The sequence below is a fragment of the Histoplasma capsulatum genome (assembly GCF_000150115.1).
Source record: "Histoplasma capsulatum G186AR genomic scaffold supercont2.12, whole genome shotgun sequence".
NCBI classification, from domain to species: domain Eukaryota; kingdom Fungi; phylum Ascomycota; class Eurotiomycetes; order Onygenales; family Ajellomycetaceae; genus Histoplasma; species Histoplasma capsulatum.
The window spans coordinates 735,926-756,903 of record NW_025544812.1 but is presented as its reverse complement, the minus strand read 5'-3'; the positions used below and the strand labels follow the sequence as shown (position 1 = coordinate 756,903).

Here is a 20,978-nt window from a genome sequence, read left to right as displayed (position 1 = left end):
AAATACGAAAAATCCACCACCATTGGATGGGGAGATATGACATATGTGGTCCAAGCATTTGAGAACGCTGAGTAGTTTTTTGTTTTTTGTTTTTGTTTTGGGCTTTTTTTTTTTATTTTTTTATTTTATTTTTTTATTTTTTTTTTTGCAACCCGGGAATTGAAATCATGTACGGTTCTGGTCCGAAACATGTTTAACTATCCAATTTTGAAACCACATCCCCATGCCCTGTCCAGAAACGATGAGACTTTGGGGCTTCATCCTCCGATGCCGACGATACCCAGCTCAAGTGTGGTGCAACCTGCTTCCCTGGAGTATGTTTCGTTTGCAAGCTACACCATGACAGCGCTTTTCTTGGTATCTTCAAGCCGAGGATAATGATAGATTATATATTTAGTTATTTCATCCTGACAGGGTCAGCTCGTAAAATCGCATAGCACAAATTCATCCTAGCCCTCTTATCACAATATCATCTAATTGTAGTGTGGCTTTTGCTCTCCCCCGGATTCGAGGGATGGAAGGTGTAAAAATAGGTACAGGTAGGGTTAGTTTTTTTCGATGCAGACATGTCGACCGTTGAAAGAAGTTGGTGGTGCCAGGGAGCTTGAGCTTAGGTACAATACAGTGTAGGCCTTGCTTCGTATTCGGGAGATGGTCTAACTGAGAGGCTGAGGCCGCTGGCTGGTATAGTGAAAGGCATGTTAAGTAGACCGCAGACTGCAACGAATTGAGGGTGAGGAGTGAGAATGCAGCATCAGTGGACCGCTCTCAAACCCTCAGAGTAAAATCCGTCGTTGAGTCTCTGCGTTCACAGATCCAAGCAAGTTGAAGTAACTATGGCCAACTAACTTGTTGATATCGTGACTATCATATCATATCAATCGCAGAGCCTCACCTGGTATCGTGTAAGTTACCCGTCACGGCCGTTACCCGTACGTGCCAGAACACCAATTTTCGCCGCCGCCAGCGGGCCATCCATGTGCCAGCCCCGCAGCGCCTAGGCCAGTTGGAGCTAGTCCCGCAACCGCGCCCCACCCGGAGTGCGGTGCTCTGCAGGCTGCAGCTGAGCCTCAAGCTGTGGTGAATTACAGTCCCGTACCGACAACAGTACACGGCCTGTAACGGCGCCATCCCCCTTCGAGGCGTCTGTAATTATCACCACCACGACATCGACAACGACAACGTCCTCTGCCTCATCCAACAACCCAGCAGCATCCCTCTCCCGAACCCCAGTCTGCGCGTGCCTTTATTGGTCTTGCGCGTTATCTGCCCTCGGGATCTCTGCTGTCGCCTGTCTGTGCAATCTCTCCCAATTCATGGTTTGCTTCGATCGATCGCCATTGCCGCTCCTTGCTTGCTGCTCTCCACGCTCCTCTCTTTCTCCTCTTTTTGCCCCTTCTTGTGCCACTCTGCCGCTTGGCCTTCTCCAGGGAATCCGTCCCGTCTCTCTCCCGTCTGGAGATGGTGCTGCGTCCCATTGCGCTCCAGCTATATACCTCCCACCAGCGGAACTACTGAACTCTGTGCCCGCCAAACAACTGGACCCCTGGGTACCTAGGTACCGTCCCCGACTTCTCCCCGTGACCGCCGACACTCAGCCTCTTCGCCGTCCAGCCGCGCCAGCCACATACCTGTTCTGAATTCCCCAATTGCCTTCGCCTTCCTGTTTCTCCTCCTTATTAATATTATTCTCCACACCTATGGACACATCCCTATTCGTCCTTCCAGCCCTCAGCCGCCCCCATCCCTCCTGGCTGGTTAATTCTCCCACCGCCTGGCTCAAACTATAGACAAGGGCCAAAACCAGAAAAAGTTCAGAATCTCCTCAGCTTGCGCCACACTCTACCACCTCTGGTTTCAGGCGGATTTCGTATCATTCCACCAGGTTCATCCACCCCAGTCGGGTGAGTGCTTGCTTCTCTGATGCCCTTTTCAAATGCTATTTTTCCTCCATCTCCTTCTGTGCCGATTGATCTGCCTCCTTTTACCCTCTGTTGGCTTTCTAGCCGTGTCCTCGCTCTCTTTTTTTTTTTTTTTTTTTTTTTTTTTGCTTCGTCCGGCTTGGCTCGGTGCTTGACTCCTCCCTCTTTTGCCAGTGCCTCGTGTTATATTTCAATATGTGAATGCAGACCTGTTGCCTTCCCTTCTTCTTTGGCAATTTTTCAATTCCACTGGCTAATTCGGCCGTCGCTTTTTTTGATTTGATTCTCTCTTTATATATATATCTGGAGTTGCCTTCAGCCTCACACTGCCCGGAATTCCCAAACCGCTCCATGCTTGCTTCATCCGCACCACCACCTCCTCGCGCTAATCTCTCAGGCGCACGTTTATCCTGCTCATTATCACCCACCCGAAACTGACATGACTTCTTCATTAGCTACTCGTGTTGTCGCCCTCGAGCGTGCGAATTCTCATCAACACCTCATCTTGCACGATTCCAGCTCCCAAAACCATCTATTCATGGATGGTCGTGTCCACCCAAGCTCGGACTCGGTCACTTTTCATAATCCCCTCTCCCGAACATCAAACAATCCTGCTGTGCCCTCTTCTACTTCCATAGTGTCCAAACCCGGGGCCGTATCCTCATTCCTGAAATCTGCGGAGCCAAAAGGTGGTTATACTCTAAGCTCGATCGCCAGCGCGGGACTGCGTGCTTCACCGTCACCAATCATGGCCACGAACTCGCGGCTCTCGCCGCAACCGAGGATCACCAGTAGCCTGGATCGTCGTGATAGATCCCGGGAGCGCGCCTCTACCCAACAGATTCCCAGGGATCTCGGACGCTCTAGTTCCGATGCACCGAACGAAAGCAGGGACAAATTCCACGATGCAGCAGCTTCAACACCAACGGGGCCAGTGGATGGTACTCAGAAATCGGCTCATATATCTACAGATGACCAAAGGACAGATAGCCATATGCGGCGGACAAGCCCAGTCGGCATGTCAGACACTTTTGATGGCGGAGATAATATAGGCACCACCACTCTGATCAACAGTAGAACTGTTGCCAGTCCAGGACCTATCGAGGAGCCCGATTCCATAGATAACGATACATCGCGCCACAGAGAGGAAGATGTCATGATGGAGGATGGGAACAAAGCCTTCTCCTATCCAGTCCCAATGCCCGCATCAAACATGAACGATTCCCGAAGAGGAATGAGTCTACCGCATGCAGGCTTCAACAAAGGAACTCCACGTTCTCCATCCGCAAAGAAACACAGATGCCACCATTGCGCAACGGAATTTACGCGTCATCATAACTTGAAGAGTCATCTACTTACCCATAGTCAGGAGAAACCATACGTTTGTCAGACGTGCCAATCACGGTTCCGACGATTACACGATCTGAAGCGCCATACAAAACTCCACACCGGAGAGCGCCCGCATATCTGCCCAAAGTGTGGACGTCGATTTGCTCGAGGCGATGCATTAGCACGACATAACAAGGGCCAAGGGGGTTGCGCAGGGAGACGGTCTAGCTTGGGTAGTTTCCTTGGCGATGATGAATACGGCGACGGAGGCGGCGCGGGTGGCGAAAATGGGATGGAGGGCCTTATGTACACTGAGCCAGACCGCATGGATGAGGAGGATGAGAAACGCCTAAACATGCCCAGTATCAAAAAGCACAACCCTCCAGATTCTGACCAACGGTCATCAAGCACTAGCGGTGGACACGTATCATTCCAATCGCACCAATCAAGCACCTACCCGCCATTAGCGGCCGGAAGATCCTCCCAAGGCAGCCTCTTCCCACCCGTTACCAGTCACCCCGGCTCAAGCGCATCACCATCTCCCATCTCACAATCCGGGACTATATCTTTTCCTCCTGGGGTCGGGAGCGGTTCATCATCGAGCCTAAATGCGCACCAACAGCAACAACCGCAAGGCAGCTCAACTTCTGTCTTCGCGCAGAACAATATCAGTGAAAGCCCCAAACCACTATCACCAAACGTCGTCCCCACACGTCAATTGAGCCATGGCCCGGAGCACAATGCGCAGTCACATTCGCGTGGTGGCGGCCTTTCTCCCAGTTTGAAACCTCAATACACGTCTCAACAATTCGGACGAAACGGCAGCACCGGGGCTAGCAGCGGACCAGCGCAAATTCTCCCTGCCCCACAACCAGGTGCACCACAACTTCCTCTACCACATGGCCTCAATAACCCAGACACACGGTTCCCGCTCCATAGTCCTAAGCCCAATCAATCGCAACAATCACAATCACAACAAAGTCTTCACCTGTCATCTCACGCCCACCATCACCATCACCACTCCCAGAACCACAGCAACATCAGTAATAACAGCAATGCGAGCCCAGATCTAAGCAATGTCAATAATAACAATAATAGTAGTAATAACCTCTTCTTGCGGCAACGGCAATTATCAACATCATCGCACCACTCCAACACCGCGGGCTCTTCTGCGCCGTCTCCAGATAGGGTATGGTCGTACGTACGCACTCTTGAAGACCGCGTGAATGGTCTGGAAGAAGAACTTGTGCGGCTGCGGGATCAACTTGCTGCAGCGGGCGGCAGTTGTGCTGGAGCTGGAGCTGGAGCTGGAAACGTTGCCAATGGTGCATAGTATACGGACGACACGATGTTTGGTTATTCTGGATGAGGTTGCATGGCGTCTGGGCGGGGGATTTCTCGTATTATCATTGCAATGCCCATGCCATCTGCCTGGCTTTTTTTTTTCCATTTCGTCCCATTCTGCCTATCCATGTTGATTGAAACCAATACTTCAATTTCTTTGTTTCTATTATTGCTTCCTTTTGGACATGTGTGAAGCCAAAAAAAAAAGAAAAAAAACCTTCTGATTTTCTCACTCTTTTCTATGACATTTTCATTATATATGATTACTGTTGTGAGTTGGGAGGACGCAAGCCAATTTTTGTTTATTCTATATCTATTTTTTATTTTTCAATATGTATTAGCGTATTTTATTATTGATTATTTTTTTTTCTGCTTCCCTTGCTTCTCCATTTCCCTTTATTCATGCCTTTTATGTTGGCCCTAGGCTGCCTATCACGGACTAGCGCACCGCACATATATGCCTCAGCTGCCTACATGCTAATACAACCACTTAGACGTCCCACAGGTTATAGCCCGGATTGCTTGTTTTTTTTAATAAATATATTAAGAACCTTCCACTGCCTATCTGAGGCATCTAACGTCTCGCGAGCTGCTACGCTGATCAGCAGAAGGGATCCTGACGAAGGCTAGAAGAGCTTTGATCGCGGGAAAAAGATTAAAATTTGATTGATATAAGGGGGAGAATGCCTCCTAGAACTCGAGCTACCATGGGGATGGATACCCCAGCTAGCAATGATGATATTGAATATGAACCTACCACTACCCCTGGGCCACTGGGCCCAACACCAACGACCGATACCTTGATACAGATAATGATGGAATATATGAGAAGGCAGGGGGAGCAGATAGCAAGGCAGGATGAGCAGATAGCAAGACAGGATGAGCAGATGAAGACACTTATGGAGAAGCTATCTCTATCATCTACTGCTGGGGACCCTATCAAGAATGAGATTGATGAATTTCGCAAGGATGCCAAAGCCAAGTTGGAGGGGAGGCATGCAGTTGTTCTCACTGGATCAAACAACTATCTGGAATGGAAGAGCTCTATTCTCGCAGATGCTCATCTTATTCAGGCAAAAGATGTTCTCACCAAGGAAGAAATAGTGCCTCCTACCACAGTGCCTCTGGATATGGAGCTTTGGAACAAGAAAAATGAGCTTCTTTACACAAGAATCTTTCAATCTTTGAATGCCACTGTACGCGATTCCCTAGGACCCCTAGATGACACCTATCTTGCTGCCATCATATGGAAGAACCTTGCCCGACGATACGCAATATCCCATGCAGAGGAACGCCTCTTTACCACCAAGAAGATCAGGGATCTACGCCTGAGGAATGATGATTTCCACACCTATCTTGCAACCTTCCAGAAACTGAAGACAAAACTTGTATCTCTGGGTGAAAACTGGGCTGAGAGTACCTACCATGACCTCTTTATACTGGGATTGGGGGATTGGCAACAGGAATTTGTTAGAACAAAGTTGGATGAATTCTATGCTACTAGGCAGGGCCCTATCAAGAACCTGAACCTAGATGATTTGATGAACCAGCTTGCTGCCCGTGCCACCACTACCACCACCCGGAATGCCACCACTATCACCACCCGGAACACCACCACCACCACCACTGCTGCTGCTATCACCACTGGTGATCATACCAATCGATGGGATAGCCGCCAGTCCTGCTGGCTCAAGAACCCTCATCTAGCAGATGCTGAATGGAGGGAAAATAATAAGGAAAAGATTAAGATGATGAAGGAATCAAAGAATAAAAGCAAAGAGAGAGATAAAGAACAAGATAAAGAGAAGAATCTTATGGCCAGCCAACCTAATCAAGGATTATACACTACAGTTTCTTTGGATAGAGATGAACTCTTGAAAAGCCAGCCAGATTATATAGGAGGAGAAGGGAATTACAATCAGCTGAAGAAGTGGAAACAACAACCTGATTGATAGATTGCTTGATTTGTCTGATTTACTTGATTTGATTGTTTGATTTGATTTTGCAATTTCATGTATAATAGGATTTCTAGATAGATAGATAGATATCTGTACGGCTACTAGTCCGAGGGGAGGTGTTGGCCCTAGGCTGCCTATCACGGACTAGCGCACCGCACATATATGCCTCAGCTGCCTACATGCTAATACAACCACTTAGACGTCCCACATTTTATTCTCGCTCGATGCTTGCTGTTTTGTTAGCTTACATTATCATGTCCACTCTACCTCATCTCATCTCTCCTTTACAAGCGCTTTGTGTGTAAATGGGTATCCCTCTCTGTGATTCTGCTAGTTGTCACTCCCTCTTTTTCCATCGTCCTTTGTGACTTAAGAAAATGAGAGAAAATACATCAGCGGGAAGAGTTTTTCCCGCCCACCGCGCTCATTACACCCGTTGTCATCTAATATCACTCTCTCTACATTTTTCTCTCAACTCAACCAACTGGGCGGCCCTCTCTTTCTACTAGGTAGCCTGCATCGTTTCGCCTGGCGTATAAATGCGCATGTCTTCCATATTTTTCCTTTCTCAACGAATTTTAACGTATGGTACGTTTTAAAGGGGGGAGTGAAGTTGGATGCACTCTCTTTCTGTATTTATTGATTTTTTGGTCTATATGCATATATATAATCGATATATATACAAGATAACGTCGATTTTAAGATGTATAAGTCTATCATTATTAGGCCCTGTAATGTAGGCGAGCAGGTAGTGTCCCAGATGGCGGATGGAAATCGGGAAAGGCGAGTAACGGGCGATATTGAGGGTTAATAAGTATGCGGTAGTTATAGATTCATTGATTAATCTCGGTAGGTTCTTTCCGGCAATGTTTTCAAAGTAATTTTAATAGGGCCTGCAGGCTCTTTTGTCTGGCGTATATTCCCTCCCGAGAACAGCACCTTTCAACAAGCATTGTATGAAATATATTCAAATTGATACGCCAGCGTATTTGAACAAACATATTCTCCCGACCTGCTAAACTAGCGGCCCTTCAATAAGGTTATATACATGAACGTGTCGTTCGACGTGGGACAAAGTACTGAAAGAGGGTTTCAAGGTAACCACACCCATCATAACCCCAGCTCCAGTACTCGTCCTTCCCCTAAGTACCTACTTACATCCCTACCTACCTACCTACCTACCTACCTACCTACCCGCCTTCTTAGCTCGTCGCTCGTCGACCCACTTCAGAAACAGCCCCACGTCCTTCGCGATGGCATTGGGGATAGAACTGTGCTGCAGGAACCTAGGAATCCAGCCGCCGGCCTGGGAGGATGTAGCCATTCGCCACTCGATCTTGCCCGGCCCGGCAGCGTCGTCTGCATCCGCGAGAACTCGGACCATCTCGACCGAGACGTATTTCCCCAGAACGGCATTCTTGGGTAAGGGGAGGGACGGCGGAATGGCTGAGACGTGGATGGGGAGCTGAATGTTTATGAAAGCGGAGGGCGTGGTTGAAGTGGGGGACTCCGGTGGAGTAAAGGCCGTGATTACCATGGCGAGGAATACACGCGGAGAGATGACACTTGCCGGCTGGAAAGTGTGGGTTACAAGGGAGACTGGGCGTTCATTAGCCTGAATGATCTGGCAAAATGGTAGAATAATGGGAGTAGGTGAATTGGCTGGAGGAGGTTATCGGAGAAGGAGAGCTGGGGACACATAATTATTTTTTTAAAAAAAAAAGAAAGAAAGAAAGGGGAAAAACAAAGAATGAGGAAGAGGGCGTTCCAGAGATACTCACGGCTAGCTCCCACTCCGCTCCAACCCCCCTCAACTTCCACGCCACTGCAATCCCATTTTGCAACTTCCTCTACCGCAGTGATATTCGGCTCGTACTCCATCTCATTCATCAAGTGGCTGTCCTTCAATCCCTCAACGAATTCTTGGAAAGATGCGTTCCCCGTCGTGGTGCGATTGTCGAGAACAGTTCGGCGAGCGAACCATTTGTCTTCCTTCTGGGGGGCCGCTGGGTTCTTGCTAGCCAATGGTGTATACTTGACAGTACCAGACGATATTTGCACTGGCGTGCTTGAAGGTGGCGAGTCGTAAAGCTTGCGGTCCGCAGTGAACGATTCTCCTGGGACGGTGGTTGTTATGAAGTCACGAGCCTGCGTGAGCGCAGCATGTAGGAATAGGCTGAGAGAAGGGCGGGCATCAATGGCTCCGTCACTGGCTGAACTTGGGGAAGAGTAGGGGATAGATGGATGGGCAGGAATTTCGGAAGGAGAAAGAGGCGCAAGGTGAAGTAGGAATGGGATTGTGGAGGGAGACATGGCTATACGGTAAACGAGGAATTTGTGCTTTGTTCAGGTTTCTATTCAAGTCGTTTTATATACACCATCTCCAGAGATGCAGGTTCCAAGCATTGGCATTTATAAGAGCGGTTGCGGCTGATCCACCTGTATGGAGCCAAAAGTGGTTGGTTGTATGAGAACTAGTGCTAGTCCGCGATAGGAAGCTTGCGGCGCCAACACAAAGTGAGTCGTGACGTAATCGGTAGCTGTTGGGTGGGTTTTATACAGTGCGGTGGGCGCTAGTCTGTACTAGGAAGTCTAGGCGCTCAGGCTGCAGATCGCCCTATTTAAGCGCGCGGCAAAATTTACCGAAGCGGATCGGTGGACATTTGGGCCGGAGCCTCACTCGATCACATATTTCTTTGAACTCATGGCCCTCAAGCAGCTGTCGGATACAGTTAAACTCCACAACTCCCAGAAGAAAACTGTCACGGGAAAGAAATCCCATGCTAATTTTCGTAGATGTAGTATGGCTGGGGGAAGCTGATCATCAGGGTAGATCCACCGTAGCTGTCAACAATGTCAGACAGTTAAAATCATGCTAAATATCTTAATATCGGTTTCCCCACCTTACGGATTGGTCCTTTTGATGCAGTGGCTAAATCCCTACCTTATCTGTTCCGCAAAAAGCTTAATGTAGAAGGGAACGACTCTTTCCAGTAATTTTAGTATTGATTATTATTGGCATGTAACAGAAACAAGTGCGAGGGTCCAAGACGTGATAGCATTTTCTATGACTTACTTTAAATGACGATTTAGACTCAGCAGCAAAGTTCTTACAAGCTCAACAGCTTATAATCAACCGGCAGAATCTGTCGCTCTGGGAGGTTTTCTCGCAAACAGCACGAAGAACGGAAGATACGAGTGTACCGAGGAATCCTCCACCGACTTCCTTACTTCGACGTTAAAGACCTCCATTTCTTCAAATGTCCAGCCCAACGCTTTTGTGAAGGGCTTCATGCTTTCCCCTTGCAACCCGTCACTGATCAGACAGCGGTTATACAAACCGATTCTCTTTAGTGCTTTGCTTCTCGGCCACGTGCCGATGGGCACTTTGAATTCTTGTTCATTCACATTCGTAAACCCAGCTTCGCGGATGTAGCGTGAGTATTTTTTGGGGGAGAGGAGGTCAACATTGAACGTGGAGAGCCCTTGTTTCATGAGACGAAGCCATTCGGCAAAGGCATAGTCATCTGGCATGGACTCGTCGTCACATTGGGCTTGATAGTAGAGTTCTTGGATTTCAATCCATCCGCCCGGTTTCAATTTACTGTGGGTTAGGCCAGATTTAGTTAGGGATGGGAGAATGGGCATGTATACACACTTCAAAGTGATGACGAAAATGACCCACCGAAAAGCAGATTTAACAAGCCTCGGAAAATCCTTGATTCCCGCGGCAAGATGCCGAATATGGACGAAGTCGAAGTGATCATCTGGATGGAGCCATGGGCACTCCACATCGTCAACCATGAATCTCACATTTGGGGGAACCCAGATAGGCTGTATGGGACTCAGATCGATGCCGAGGACATTGGCGCCAGGGTATTGATCACCCACTACCATAAAATGCTTGAGTTAGGCATGAGTTGGCATGTTACGGGTATCAAATCAAAACCAAGAAACGAAGAAAAGAAGGGGAGAGAGGGAGGAGATGGAGAGAAAAAAAGAAATGTAGCTTGGATTATCATACTATCAATCGCCCACACGCCCGTTCCGGTTCCTACGTCAAGAATCCTATGCGGACTTTCAAGAGGGGCATAATGCAACTTCCCCCCGCACAGGCTGACGATCATGGAATGCTTCATATCTTCCCGCTCCTGTTCCCGCTCGTCGTTGGGGAACAGATAAGCGCCCTCGTGAAACTTATGGAATCGACGCCCATATTCAAAAATGAAGTCGCTCACGCTGGAAACGAGTGATGACGAGATGGTCGGTTCACTATCAGAGACGTAACCGCCGTCATTTGCGTCATCCTCGTCATTGATTTCGATGGCCGTCACTGCCTGTAGAAGAGCGTCTCCTGGTTCCTGCGGTCATCTGTCAGTGGATTTTCAGGTGGTCGTCTTGCGGGTGACCTGGAAGTGGGACGATGTTGCTTGCCATGTCGTTGTTGGGGTTGTTGGGTTTTTGAGAGACATTAAAACCGATGTGGAATTTTGAAATGGAGGGAGGCCCTTTTGGCCCATCTAATGGACCCTAATAAATATTGGTTTTTGTGCAGATTACAGAATACGGATTTATGAATTTCTCAAGCAGGAATGAATATATTCTTTTGTTAGCTCCAAGGCCTGGGGGAAAGCTGAGCCTCATGGTACTGTGGCGATTCCTTGTGATTGCGGGAAAGCCGAGCCTCCTATTGGTTCTAGATCTTCACAGAACAAGCAGGAAATTCTGACTCGGTACTCAGGACTATATAGAGATCTGGCATCTATCTATGAGCGATATAACTATGTTTGTCGCATTTAAGTGATGCAGAATACTGATAAATAGTTACATATAAGTTGATGTTAAAACCCAGAGATCTATGATTTTGAGAGTAATGTCGTTTAGTTAACATCACTGCACAACAATGTAGTGTACATGTACCACCAGTATACTCCGTACTTTCACGTAATACGCTGAGAAAATGACCACTGAAAAGCACATGTTCTGGCCATTTTTGGTGTTAAACCTAGGCAGTGATGTCACGTCAATAGAGTGTTCTTTCAAATCCGTACACTTTTGTGTTGAATCTCTTATCACAGGCGTGTAGATTCGCCAATAACGCGGATTACCAGGCGATTGGTGCATCGTTTTATTCATCGTACGGAGTTCTTTCCATCTATCTATCCAAGAGTCCAGCCAAACATTGTCCGGTCCTTAGACGGCTTTCTTGATGCAGTTTGTTGCCCGCACTTCCTCCTTTTGAACCAATCTCGATGTCAAAAACTTCGCTAACAATGAATCCGGCCGTTCCTCCCCGTGACGATATATTAATCAAAATTGAAATAGCAACGGGGTATACTTTCACCAACCCGGTGTTCTGCCTCAAGGCTCTTCAGACAGCTGGTTGTGCTACAGCCGGTGGGCAAAAATCCCTGGCCCAAGTCGGAGATGCTGCCTTGAGGCTAGCTCTGGTGACGATTGGCTACGGAAAAGGAGCTTCAAGAGGTACGGCTAACCGTTATGCAGCTTAGCAATATAGATAAATATATATATATATATAGGGGCTTCGCCGGCTGAGCTTTAAATTCATCATTCCTAGGACAGATCGATAGCGCATTAAGAACCAAAGCATCGAATTCTCATCTCGCTGATCAGGGCTTCAAGAGAGGCTTCGATGGATGTGTGTATCGAATCGGGGGAGTCGACGTTTCTATGAAAATGATGGCTACCGCAGTCCAAGCCGTCCTTGGTGCTGTGTTTCTGGACTGCAACAAAAACATGTCCGTTTTCCTGGAAGTGATCGAGGTTTTGGATCTCTCTTGGAATTAAAATAAATTACTCCAAGGTGAGCGAAAAGAATTTCTTTTAGCGGATGTGTTGAAAGCTACTTGCACATCTTGATATCCGCTTTACTTCAATCCCACTATTAGGCAAACCAACCAACCTTGGCCTACTAACTTGGTTATACAGCTATCGATCGCCAACTCCGTATCCCGATGATTAGGAATGAGGTACCTAGGTAGAAATTGTAAATCACTTGGCGGCAGGAGTGCTGATCTCGTTGCGGGTGGGTGGGTAGCTAGCATGGATGAAGGGCGATAGGGGTGGCTGCTTGAGGAAATGATATTGTAGGCCATTGACGATGATTCACGGAAAACTTCCATTTGGGGCTCGTATTTCCCAATTCTAATATACTCAAGCAACTTGCAATGCACCGTTTCATGCTGAAACCCGTTTCCTATCATAAGTTTTTATGGCGATTGTTTTGTTAAAATTGAGGCATCATAAATAATAGGGTATCTAAAATGCACGTATAACATCGTTAAACACGCCGAACGCCAGGCCCGACACTGCCGGTATCAAAGAGCTCAATAAGGCCAGAGCCCAAGGCCTCTTCCAAAGCCCATCGGAAGTTCATCCCATAGAGCTCTTTCCATTTTTTGGTTTTTCCAGGCAAGACACCAGCGGATTCGCCTCGTGCTCGTTTAGAAACATTGTAATATACCTCAGACTCAACAGCACCATCCCATCGGTCCCTAATGAGGGTCAAAGGGGCTTCGCCTGAGCGCGACTTTTTTAGCAGAGTCATGATTTGCGTTCTCGCTGCGCCTACCAGACGGAGATAAGGACCCAGGTTCGGTATTGAAAGAAACATAGAGGAGATTCCCGATTTCCTCTGGTCGGATACTGCTATCTCTTGTCCTGGTAACACTATATTTAGAGCATGGCTTCGTCTAGAGGCCGGGATGGAAGTAGGAGAAGTGTCAAAAGATGGATGCTTAGCTAAAGAAGACGGGGATACGAGGAAGCCGGCTCGAACCAAAGATGAAGTCTCCTCTGGAGTGAAAATACCAGCTGCAACGGCAGATGTCTTGGTATTTTTGCGTAGAAGTTCAAGAAATTTTTCTACTCGCACAAGTTAGTGACTCAACTCGACGTGGCCAAAAAAAATTAAATAGGAAATTCCTTTTCTTCTCGCTTACATGCCTTTTAGATCATCTTTTACAGATGAGCTGCTTCTAACTGTGTCCTCCCAATCCTGAACTAAGATTAAACAGTCTCCCAGGCCAGCAGAATCGAATCCGCGCCCGGGGATAAAAAGCTTTCGAACCCGAGCGGAATCAACGAGTTCAACAATCTCTCTCTCGACCTTCGTCGGCGCATTCAGCAACATATGGACATGCGCAACAGAAACAATAGGCGGGAGCGCACGCCGAAAATTTAACACCTCCGCGATCCGAGTGCTGTTCATCCCTGCTCTTTGAGGAAGGTCGCTAAACATAGTATTGCGAATATACTGAATCGCCTGGATTACGCTGTTTAGTTCCGTTGTTTCGGAAATATACTGGGACGGGCCAATATCAGGAAGGATGCTATCCTTGTAATAGCCACTATGGATGTCATTGTCGCTGTCCAAGGCCGTCCTGCCAAGCGGGCTGCGAAAAGGTTTCGCGCGCGAGTGGCGAGAAAATGGCGACTGGCGTCCAGACAACTGGGTACCTGATGATTTCCTGATTCGTGAAGACTGTGCAGCTGTGAAATGAAGTGGCATCATGAACAGCAACCCGCAGACTGCGCCAGGTCTTTATCTGCGCCGGGGTTAATGCAATTCGAGGAAAATGAAAAAAGCAAGTTGATTGAGATCGACCAATCATAACCTCGGCTGGAAAAACATTCAACCGAAGTGTCACCATTCTCATTTCTGGTCCCAATGATAATCCTCAATCCGAATTCTATCCTGGAAAGGATAGGATATAACTAACTAAGCAACTAGTTATTGGAATGGCGAAGATGTTGGTAATCTACCTGTGGGTGTATTTTAGATGGATCGAGTTGGGCCAGCGACGAGAATTCCCAAAGAGGCAATTGCCTTCTCCACCGTTGGCAGCTTGATATCAAACCCTGAATTGGATGAACACAATTGAATGCATGAATGAATGCATGAATGAATCGAGTCCGGGGATGTCTTGTTCCCCAAGATGGCCTGCGAATAAATACCCGTTTCTCTAACTTCTACTCCTTTACTATTCCCATCCATGAGGGTTGAGATGACGTAGTTATGACCATCCTATCCCGCCTGCTCCCAACATGGAAAAGCCTAATCCAGCTTGTTTATCCTAGAATCATTTTACAGACAAAGAGCAGCGTGGCAGCGCACTGATATTGCATATCTCTCTTCGTCTCTGTCTCACTTCCGTCATAAAAAGGTTCCAAATCGTCACTTTTTGTGTCGATGAGCTCTGTCACGATGACTGTTTTCGTCGTGTCTTTGTATGTTCGTCTGGGCTCGACAGCTATCTCATTGATATCTTAACTTTCTCTGACTCTGCCTATAGATTTCTCCCATACACTGTCAACTTTCACCTTCCGGAAGGTTCGGTCTGTAAGCGGCCATCAAGCCCTAGACGCCGCCATATGCGGGAAGGGTCCTCAGAGATTCACAGGAGGCAGTTCAACAGCCTATTCCCCCAGCAGAAGAGGTCGAGTTTCCCCTCATCGAGGCCAACATTTCTCAAAGAGCAGGCCCAATTGTCTGCCATCGCATCTGACAAGCCAAAGCTTAGGGCGGATCAACCCGGATACCCGTTCCCTTCTCACAACGATCTTCAGCCACTTGCTCCGAGCGATCCTCATTCACCAACATGGGGAACCAAGGGAGTATTCAACCAACCCGAAGCGCAGCCCCTTCGTTCTCCTGCACCATCTGTTCTAGCTCACGGTGTCGCAATTGATACCCCCCAGAAGGCAGGAGATGTCGCTAGGTCGTTGGGTTCCACTCAATCAATCAACGAAAGCCAACTTTTTTCAGAAGCGGATTGGACCATAGAATCGTCGGAACAAGGGAATGGCGGACTTCGGAATGCTGTTCGCTCCGCTGTGGACACCGGACTTCTAAAGGATAAGCTGTGGGTCGGAACTCTCGGCATGCCTACCAACGTACTAGGTGACCACACCAAGGATACAATCGCCGAAAAATTGGAGGTGGACTTTGACGCATTGACCGTCTACGTAAACGATATCGACCTTGATGGCCATTATCTCCACTTTTGCAAAACAATTCTTTGGCCGGTTTTCCATTATCAAATCCCTGACAACCCGAAGAGTAAGGCTTATGAAGATCACTCGTGGGTCTACTACGTCAGGACCAATCAAGCGTTTGCGGACCGCATAGTTCGCAATTGGAAGCGTGACGATATCATCTGGATTCATGATTATCACCTGCTGTTGGTTCCCGCGATGATACGAAAGCAGATCCCTGATGCTCAAATCGGGTTCTTTCTCCATATCGCATTCCCATCCTCTGAGGTGTTTCGCTGCTTGGCTGTTCGTGAAGAGCTATTAAAAGGCATGCTAGGTGCCAACCTTATAGGCTTCCAAGCCCAGGAATATTGCCACCATTTCTTGCAAACCTGCAGTCGCATCCTTACAGTCGAGGCCACGAATGAAGGTGTCCAACTAGAAGATCGCTTCGTTAACGTTGGAACATTTCCAATCGGCATTGATGTGAAAGCTTTGGACCGGAGACGTGAAGATGAGGACGTCGCGGAATGGATGCGAATCATTAAGGAAAAGTATAGTGCGAAGCATCTTGTTGTGGCCCGCGATAAGCTGGATAACATTCGAGGTGTCAGGCAGAAACTGCTCACGTACGAACTTTTCTTGCGAAAATACCCTCAGTGGCAAGACAAGGTACGAAATTAAATGCGTTTCGTGCGTATTATGAACTACCATTAATTGTCCTGATTTAGGTGGTTTTAATTCAAGTCGCTTTACCATGCACCGACCAATCTGAGCCCGATGCGACTGTATCGGATATCGTTACGCGAGTGAACTCTGCTAACTTCAGTTTAGCACATCAACCTCTAATCTTTTTGAAGCAAGATATCAGCTTCCCTCAGTACCTTGCTTTAATCACCATGGCTGACGTTTTAATGGTCACAAGCCTTCGCGAAGGTATGAACCTTACAAGTCATGAATATATCCACTGCCAAGACGGCAAATATTCGAACAAAAAACATGGTTCTCTAATTCTCAGCGAATTCACGGGGAGTGCCTCCCTCTTCGATGGACACACGTTGCTTGTCAATCCCTGGAACTACAGGCAGTGCGCGGAGGCTTTGAATACGTCCCTCCAATTGACTCCTGAACAGAAGGAGCGCAACTGGACGAAATTAAATGACACAATAATGAAACACACGACTGTAAATTGGTTCGAAGAATTTGTCGAGGCCCTCTCGAAAGCTTATAGCGAACAATCCTTACGGGATAATGTGTCTATACCTCGACTGTCAGTCAGTGATCTTTCAGCTAAATATAAAGAGTCTTCTAGTCGACTGTTCATCCTCGACTATGAGGGCACCCTGGCATCCTGGGGTTCGCCAACCAGTATCGTGTTAACCACACCGAAACGCGCCATTGATACATTGAATGACCTGATCGAGAATCCCAAAAATATAGTCTACGTGATGAGTTCCAGAATGCCCGAGGAAATGGAACGACTTTTCGCTCGTGTTGGAGGTCTAGGTCTAATTGCAGAAAATGGATGTTACGTTCGGGAAGCGCATGTAGAAGATTGGATTAAGCTTGTGAGCGACGAGAAAACTACTGCGTGGAAGGATGGAGTCGCGGACATGATTCGTTATTTCCAGGAACGTACCGAAGGCAGTTGGGTCGAACACATGCACTCCTCTCTAGTATTCCATTTTGCACACGCTGAGGACCCCCAAACAGCCGAGCGACATGCCTCTGAATGCGCCAACCATATCAATGACACCTGCGCTAATCATCAGGTGCATGCCGTCGTGGACCAGGATGCTCTAATTGTCGAGCCCATTGCCCCGAACAAGGCTACTGCTGCGTGTCTAGTTCTCGATGGTATTCAGAAATCCGCCCGGGCTTCTAACAACCAGGGACCGGATTTCCTCTTTGTAGTTGGCGATGGTCGGGAAGACGAGGTTATCTTCCGCTGGGCGAATGAAGTGGGACGGCAAAAGAGAATCAAAAACACCTTAACCGTCACACTAGGGTCGAAGAATACAGAGGCAGCGGCAACGCTGACACAAGGAGTGACTGGTATGTTGTACTTTGGAACAATTCAAGATGGAATAAAGTGGACTGTTGCTAACAATTCGAGGTACAGGTGTTCTTTCCTGTCTTCAGAAGTTGGCTGCCATCTCATAACCAGGGCAGTGATAACTGCAGCTTCATCGATGAGGTGGTTAGGATCTGTATATTTTAGCCATGCAAGGCAAGCAGCATTAAAGAAGCACCAAACCGTCAAGTTTTTTTTCATAGGAGTTGGTGTTAGTGTCCTTTTACATAGCATTATCAAGATACACCATGTTATAAAACCATCCCCATCCTCTCTTGTTCCCGCATATATTTTTACTGGTCCCCCTTCCGCATAACCCGTCGATAATGTATTTCATAACTCTATATCAAGATTAGCGTATCACGATCACTAATTTATAAAACCATCAACTGATCTACTTCTTCTCAGAATAATATGTCTCCTAATCTTAAGGAATCAATACATCTTTTCCCGGTTGGCTGAGCAGCGGATTCAGTCGTTCCTTACAAGGAGGGGACAGGAATCGCAGTCATTTTGCGACAACCGCAACTGATCAGTTGCCCCCTAGAAACTTAAAAAATCGACCATGTACACCTAAACCTCTATACATATCCCTCGATAACTATATATACTCTAGTACAACACGTTCCTTTGCTAAAAATAAAAAATAAAAGTCACATAGTTACTCACCATCTCTTCCCCCTTTTGTGTCCAACACAACAAGATCCAAAGCCATCATCTCGTCCTTCAACAACACCTTCGTTTGGACACGGGAATACAACCACTCCACCCTTGTTGCCGGTAACTCTTCTTAAACTCCATATTCAACAATACCTCGCCAATTCATCTTTACGCCACTCAACAACATTCTGTCATTGACTTCCAACGGCGTCGAATCGAACTTCTCCAACATCATGCTGCAGCCATATCGGGCTGGGGTGTAGTTACTAGTACTAGTGTTTATCTAGTCCGATTTTTCAACGGTGCTTTTGGGCCAGTTTTTCAAGCCTATCTCACCTTTCCCTGCCGCAAAAGCAACGAGCAAACAAGATGCTCTACGTATATATATATGTGCAGTAGAGTTCCCATTTTCTTATTCTATCCCTGGCCGTGCCAAATGCAGGTAAATTCGAGAGCCCGGGAAACGATTGCCGACAAGAGCAGTCCCCTGCAAAGAACCAGGGGGATGAATGGAATATGCAAGCAGATGGTGATATGAAAAGGGACGGGCCCATTGCTTCCTCGTTTCCTTTTTTTTTTTTTTTTTTTTTTTTTTTTTTTTTTTTGGAGGCTAGTGGCTGGACAGGAGCCGGCCAAGGACCTCGGCATACCGAGAACAAAGGTCCTGGTCTTCTGAACCAATCACAGAACAAGGAGCGAGCTGGGCTTCCAAGGTTCTTATCCCTTCGTCTGGCCGCTAGGCACAATTAGCGCATTTTTTTAGTGTGTACATTAGTGTATTAAAAACACAAAATCTACTGGATTAGATGAGAGATTGGCTGTATTGGCATGTTTTTATGTAATTTATGTAATCTATTTGATCTAGCCCTAATTAAGATATAGAATGGAACTCCTGCCAACATCTGCTCTTCAAACAGAGGGGAATATTATTACATACAGCACAACCAGATCTTGTTCTTGGAGTTCTATCTTTATTCTCTTCTGTTCTCTTTCTTTTGTACTGACATCAAGCACAAGTTTGAGTGGATGACAGAGAAATCTGATGATGATTCAGATCTGAATTTAATTGAATAGAAGGTAGTGAACTTGAAAACTCAAAGAGTTGATGATAGAGCTGCTGACGAAATTGAACATGAGAAAGGATAGTAGTGCCAGTGCTAGTGTCAGTGCCAGTAGCTAGTCAATGAAGAATATAAGCATTCACAATAGAATGATTGATAATCCAGTACAGAATTGTCAACCAGGTGTGATTGATGGGCATATGAGTCTCATAGGAAGCTCTATACTGATTTGCTAGATCAATCCCATTCATATTATGATTATAATCATCAATAATAGTAGGAATCTCCACTGCTTTTTGTCAATTATCTCCAAATATTCTCTGAATTTGAGATCCATTAGTAGATGTCTTTTCTGGGTGTTTTCTGACATGTTCAACAAAGCTGTCTGGCAGATGAATTGTAGACAGTAGTAATACTATATTATTATCTTTCCATCCAAGACAGAGAACTTCATTTTGAGGGATAATACACAGAGTATTGAAGGGAATGTGAGCAGATAATTCAGAGCTTTTCAATTCTTGTAGAAGAGGTGGTAGATTGGCAGGATGGGTAGTTCCACAGACTCCAATTCCTTGCTTTCAAAGATAATGGAATAGAGCAATAGAGGTGAAGTAGTTGTCCATATAAATTGAGTAGCCAGTGACCTCTTTACTGTTGTTCAACTCTAGATGTTGCTCGGAGCTCTGCTGCTCGGAGCTCTGCTGCTCGGAGCTCTGCTGCTCGGAGCTCTGCTGCTGATCGGGGTGCTGCTGATCGGGGTGCTGCTGATCGGGGTGCTGCTGATCGGGGTGCTGCTGATCGGGGTGCTGCTGATCGGGGTGCTGCTGATCGGGGTGCTGCTGATCGGGGTGCTGCTGATCGGAGCTCTGCTGCTCGGAGCTCTGCTGCTCAGAGCTCTGCTGCTGATTGGGGTGCTGCAAGAATACAGGCAGCTGTTCAATCAATTCCACCACAAGAGATCCAGTCTTGGTTAATCCTGGAGTCCAGAACATTGTACTTATGCAGAGATTATCATGAGACATGGAAAAGGTTCAAAGATAGCTCTGTTCTCCTAGTCCAAAGATCTTATATCTCTGCTTGATTGATTTCTGAGGCATTTTAACTGTGTATTTGAATCATTCAAAAAATCAAATCATCATCTCATCAATGAAGAGATTTGAACCTGAATTGTAGTATTTCTGACATGCTGTATAGAAGTTGAAGTATAAAGGCTCTAGCTTCTGTATAAAGAAAGAATAGAATGATTCTGATCTGCAAGGATTGAATATATGAATATATCTCTTAATCTACTTAAATCACTTTTATTCAATATGAAATCTTGATAAATGAAGTGGTCTCTGAGCATCATTCTTATTTCAATAATCTCCAATTGCTGGAGATCTATATACCTCTATATAGATAATCTGTCCAAGAAATACCTTGATTTCTGTAAAAGTAGTTGGCTGTCAATTTTGAGAATTGATAACTGAATTCTTTGAAATCTGAATCTCTGTGATTCAAAGATTGCTTAAGCTTTCCAAAACTTCTAAGCTTTGCAGCTCTTTTTATACAAAATAACTAGTGCAGTAGTGTACATCATTCTTGATAATAGAGGGTGGCATACACTTCAGAAGAATAATAAATCAAAATTACT

General features: G+C 46.6%; 7 protein-coding genes across 7 annotated transcripts; 3 read left to right on the top strand and 4 right to left on the bottom strand.

Moving 5' to 3' along the window:
• Window positions 1–1,012: 1,012 nt before the first annotated feature.
• HCBG_07584 (uncharacterized protein) lies at window positions 1,013–1,478 on the bottom strand (the record flags this gene model as incomplete). Its single annotated transcript, XM_045434633.1, has 2 exons — window positions 1,013–1,244; window positions 1,369–1,478. The coding sequence occupies 2 exons, from the start codon at window positions 1,476–1,478 to the stop codon at window positions 1,013–1,015; spliced, it is 342 nt and encodes a 113-aa protein (XP_045284840.1).
• Window positions 1,479–2,670: 1,192 nt separating this feature from the next.
• Window positions 2,671–4,584, top strand: HCBG_07583 (C2H2 zinc finger domain-containing protein; the record flags this gene model as incomplete). The annotated part of the gene is made up of 1 exon (XM_045434632.1): window positions 2,671–4,584. One exon carries the CDS (start codon window positions 2,671–2,673, stop codon window positions 4,582–4,584), a length of 1,914 nt encoding a protein of 637 aa, XP_045284839.1.
• A 3,155-nt stretch (window positions 4,585–7,739) lies between these two features.
• On the bottom strand, window positions 7,740–8,866 carry HCBG_07582 (uncharacterized protein; the record flags this gene model as incomplete). Its single annotated transcript, XM_045434631.1, has 2 exons — window positions 7,740–8,152; window positions 8,335–8,866. The coding sequence occupies 2 exons, from the start codon at window positions 8,864–8,866 to the stop codon at window positions 7,740–7,742; spliced, it is 945 nt and encodes a 314-aa protein (XP_045284838.1).
• An 819-nt stretch (window positions 8,867–9,685) lies between these two features.
• HCBG_07581 (uncharacterized protein) lies at window positions 9,686–11,025 on the bottom strand (the record flags this gene model as incomplete). Its single annotated transcript, XM_045434630.1, has 3 exons — window positions 9,686–10,443; window positions 10,578–10,914; window positions 10,963–11,025. The coding sequence occupies 3 exons, from the start codon at window positions 11,023–11,025 to the stop codon at window positions 9,686–9,688; spliced, it is 1,158 nt and encodes a 385-aa protein (XP_045284837.1).
• Window positions 11,026–11,826: 801 nt separating this feature from the next.
• On the top strand, window positions 11,827–12,536 carry HCBG_07580 (uncharacterized protein; the record flags this gene model as incomplete). The annotated part of the gene is made up of 3 exons (XM_045434629.1): window positions 11,827–12,037; window positions 12,132–12,312; window positions 12,503–12,536. 3 exons carry the CDS (start codon window positions 11,827–11,829, stop codon window positions 12,534–12,536), a joined length of 426 nt encoding a protein of 141 aa, XP_045284836.1.
• Window positions 12,537–12,854: 318 nt separating this feature from the next.
• Window positions 12,855–14,084, bottom strand: HCBG_07579 (uncharacterized protein; the record flags this gene model as incomplete). The annotated part of the gene is made up of 2 exons (XM_045434628.1): window positions 12,855–13,441; window positions 13,589–14,084. The coding sequence occupies 2 exons, from the start codon at window positions 14,082–14,084 to the stop codon at window positions 12,855–12,857; spliced, it is 1,083 nt and encodes a 360-aa protein (XP_045284835.1).
• A 696-nt stretch (window positions 14,085–14,780) lies between these two features.
• HCBG_07578 (trehalose phosphate synthase) lies at window positions 14,781–17,713 on the top strand (the record flags this gene model as incomplete). The annotated part of the gene is made up of 4 exons (XM_045434627.1): window positions 14,781–14,803; window positions 14,869–16,222; window positions 16,282–17,605; window positions 17,673–17,713. 4 exons carry the CDS (start codon window positions 14,781–14,783, stop codon window positions 17,711–17,713), a joined length of 2,742 nt encoding a protein of 913 aa, XP_045284834.1.
• Between the last annotated feature and the right edge of the window lie 3,265 nt (window positions 17,714–20,978).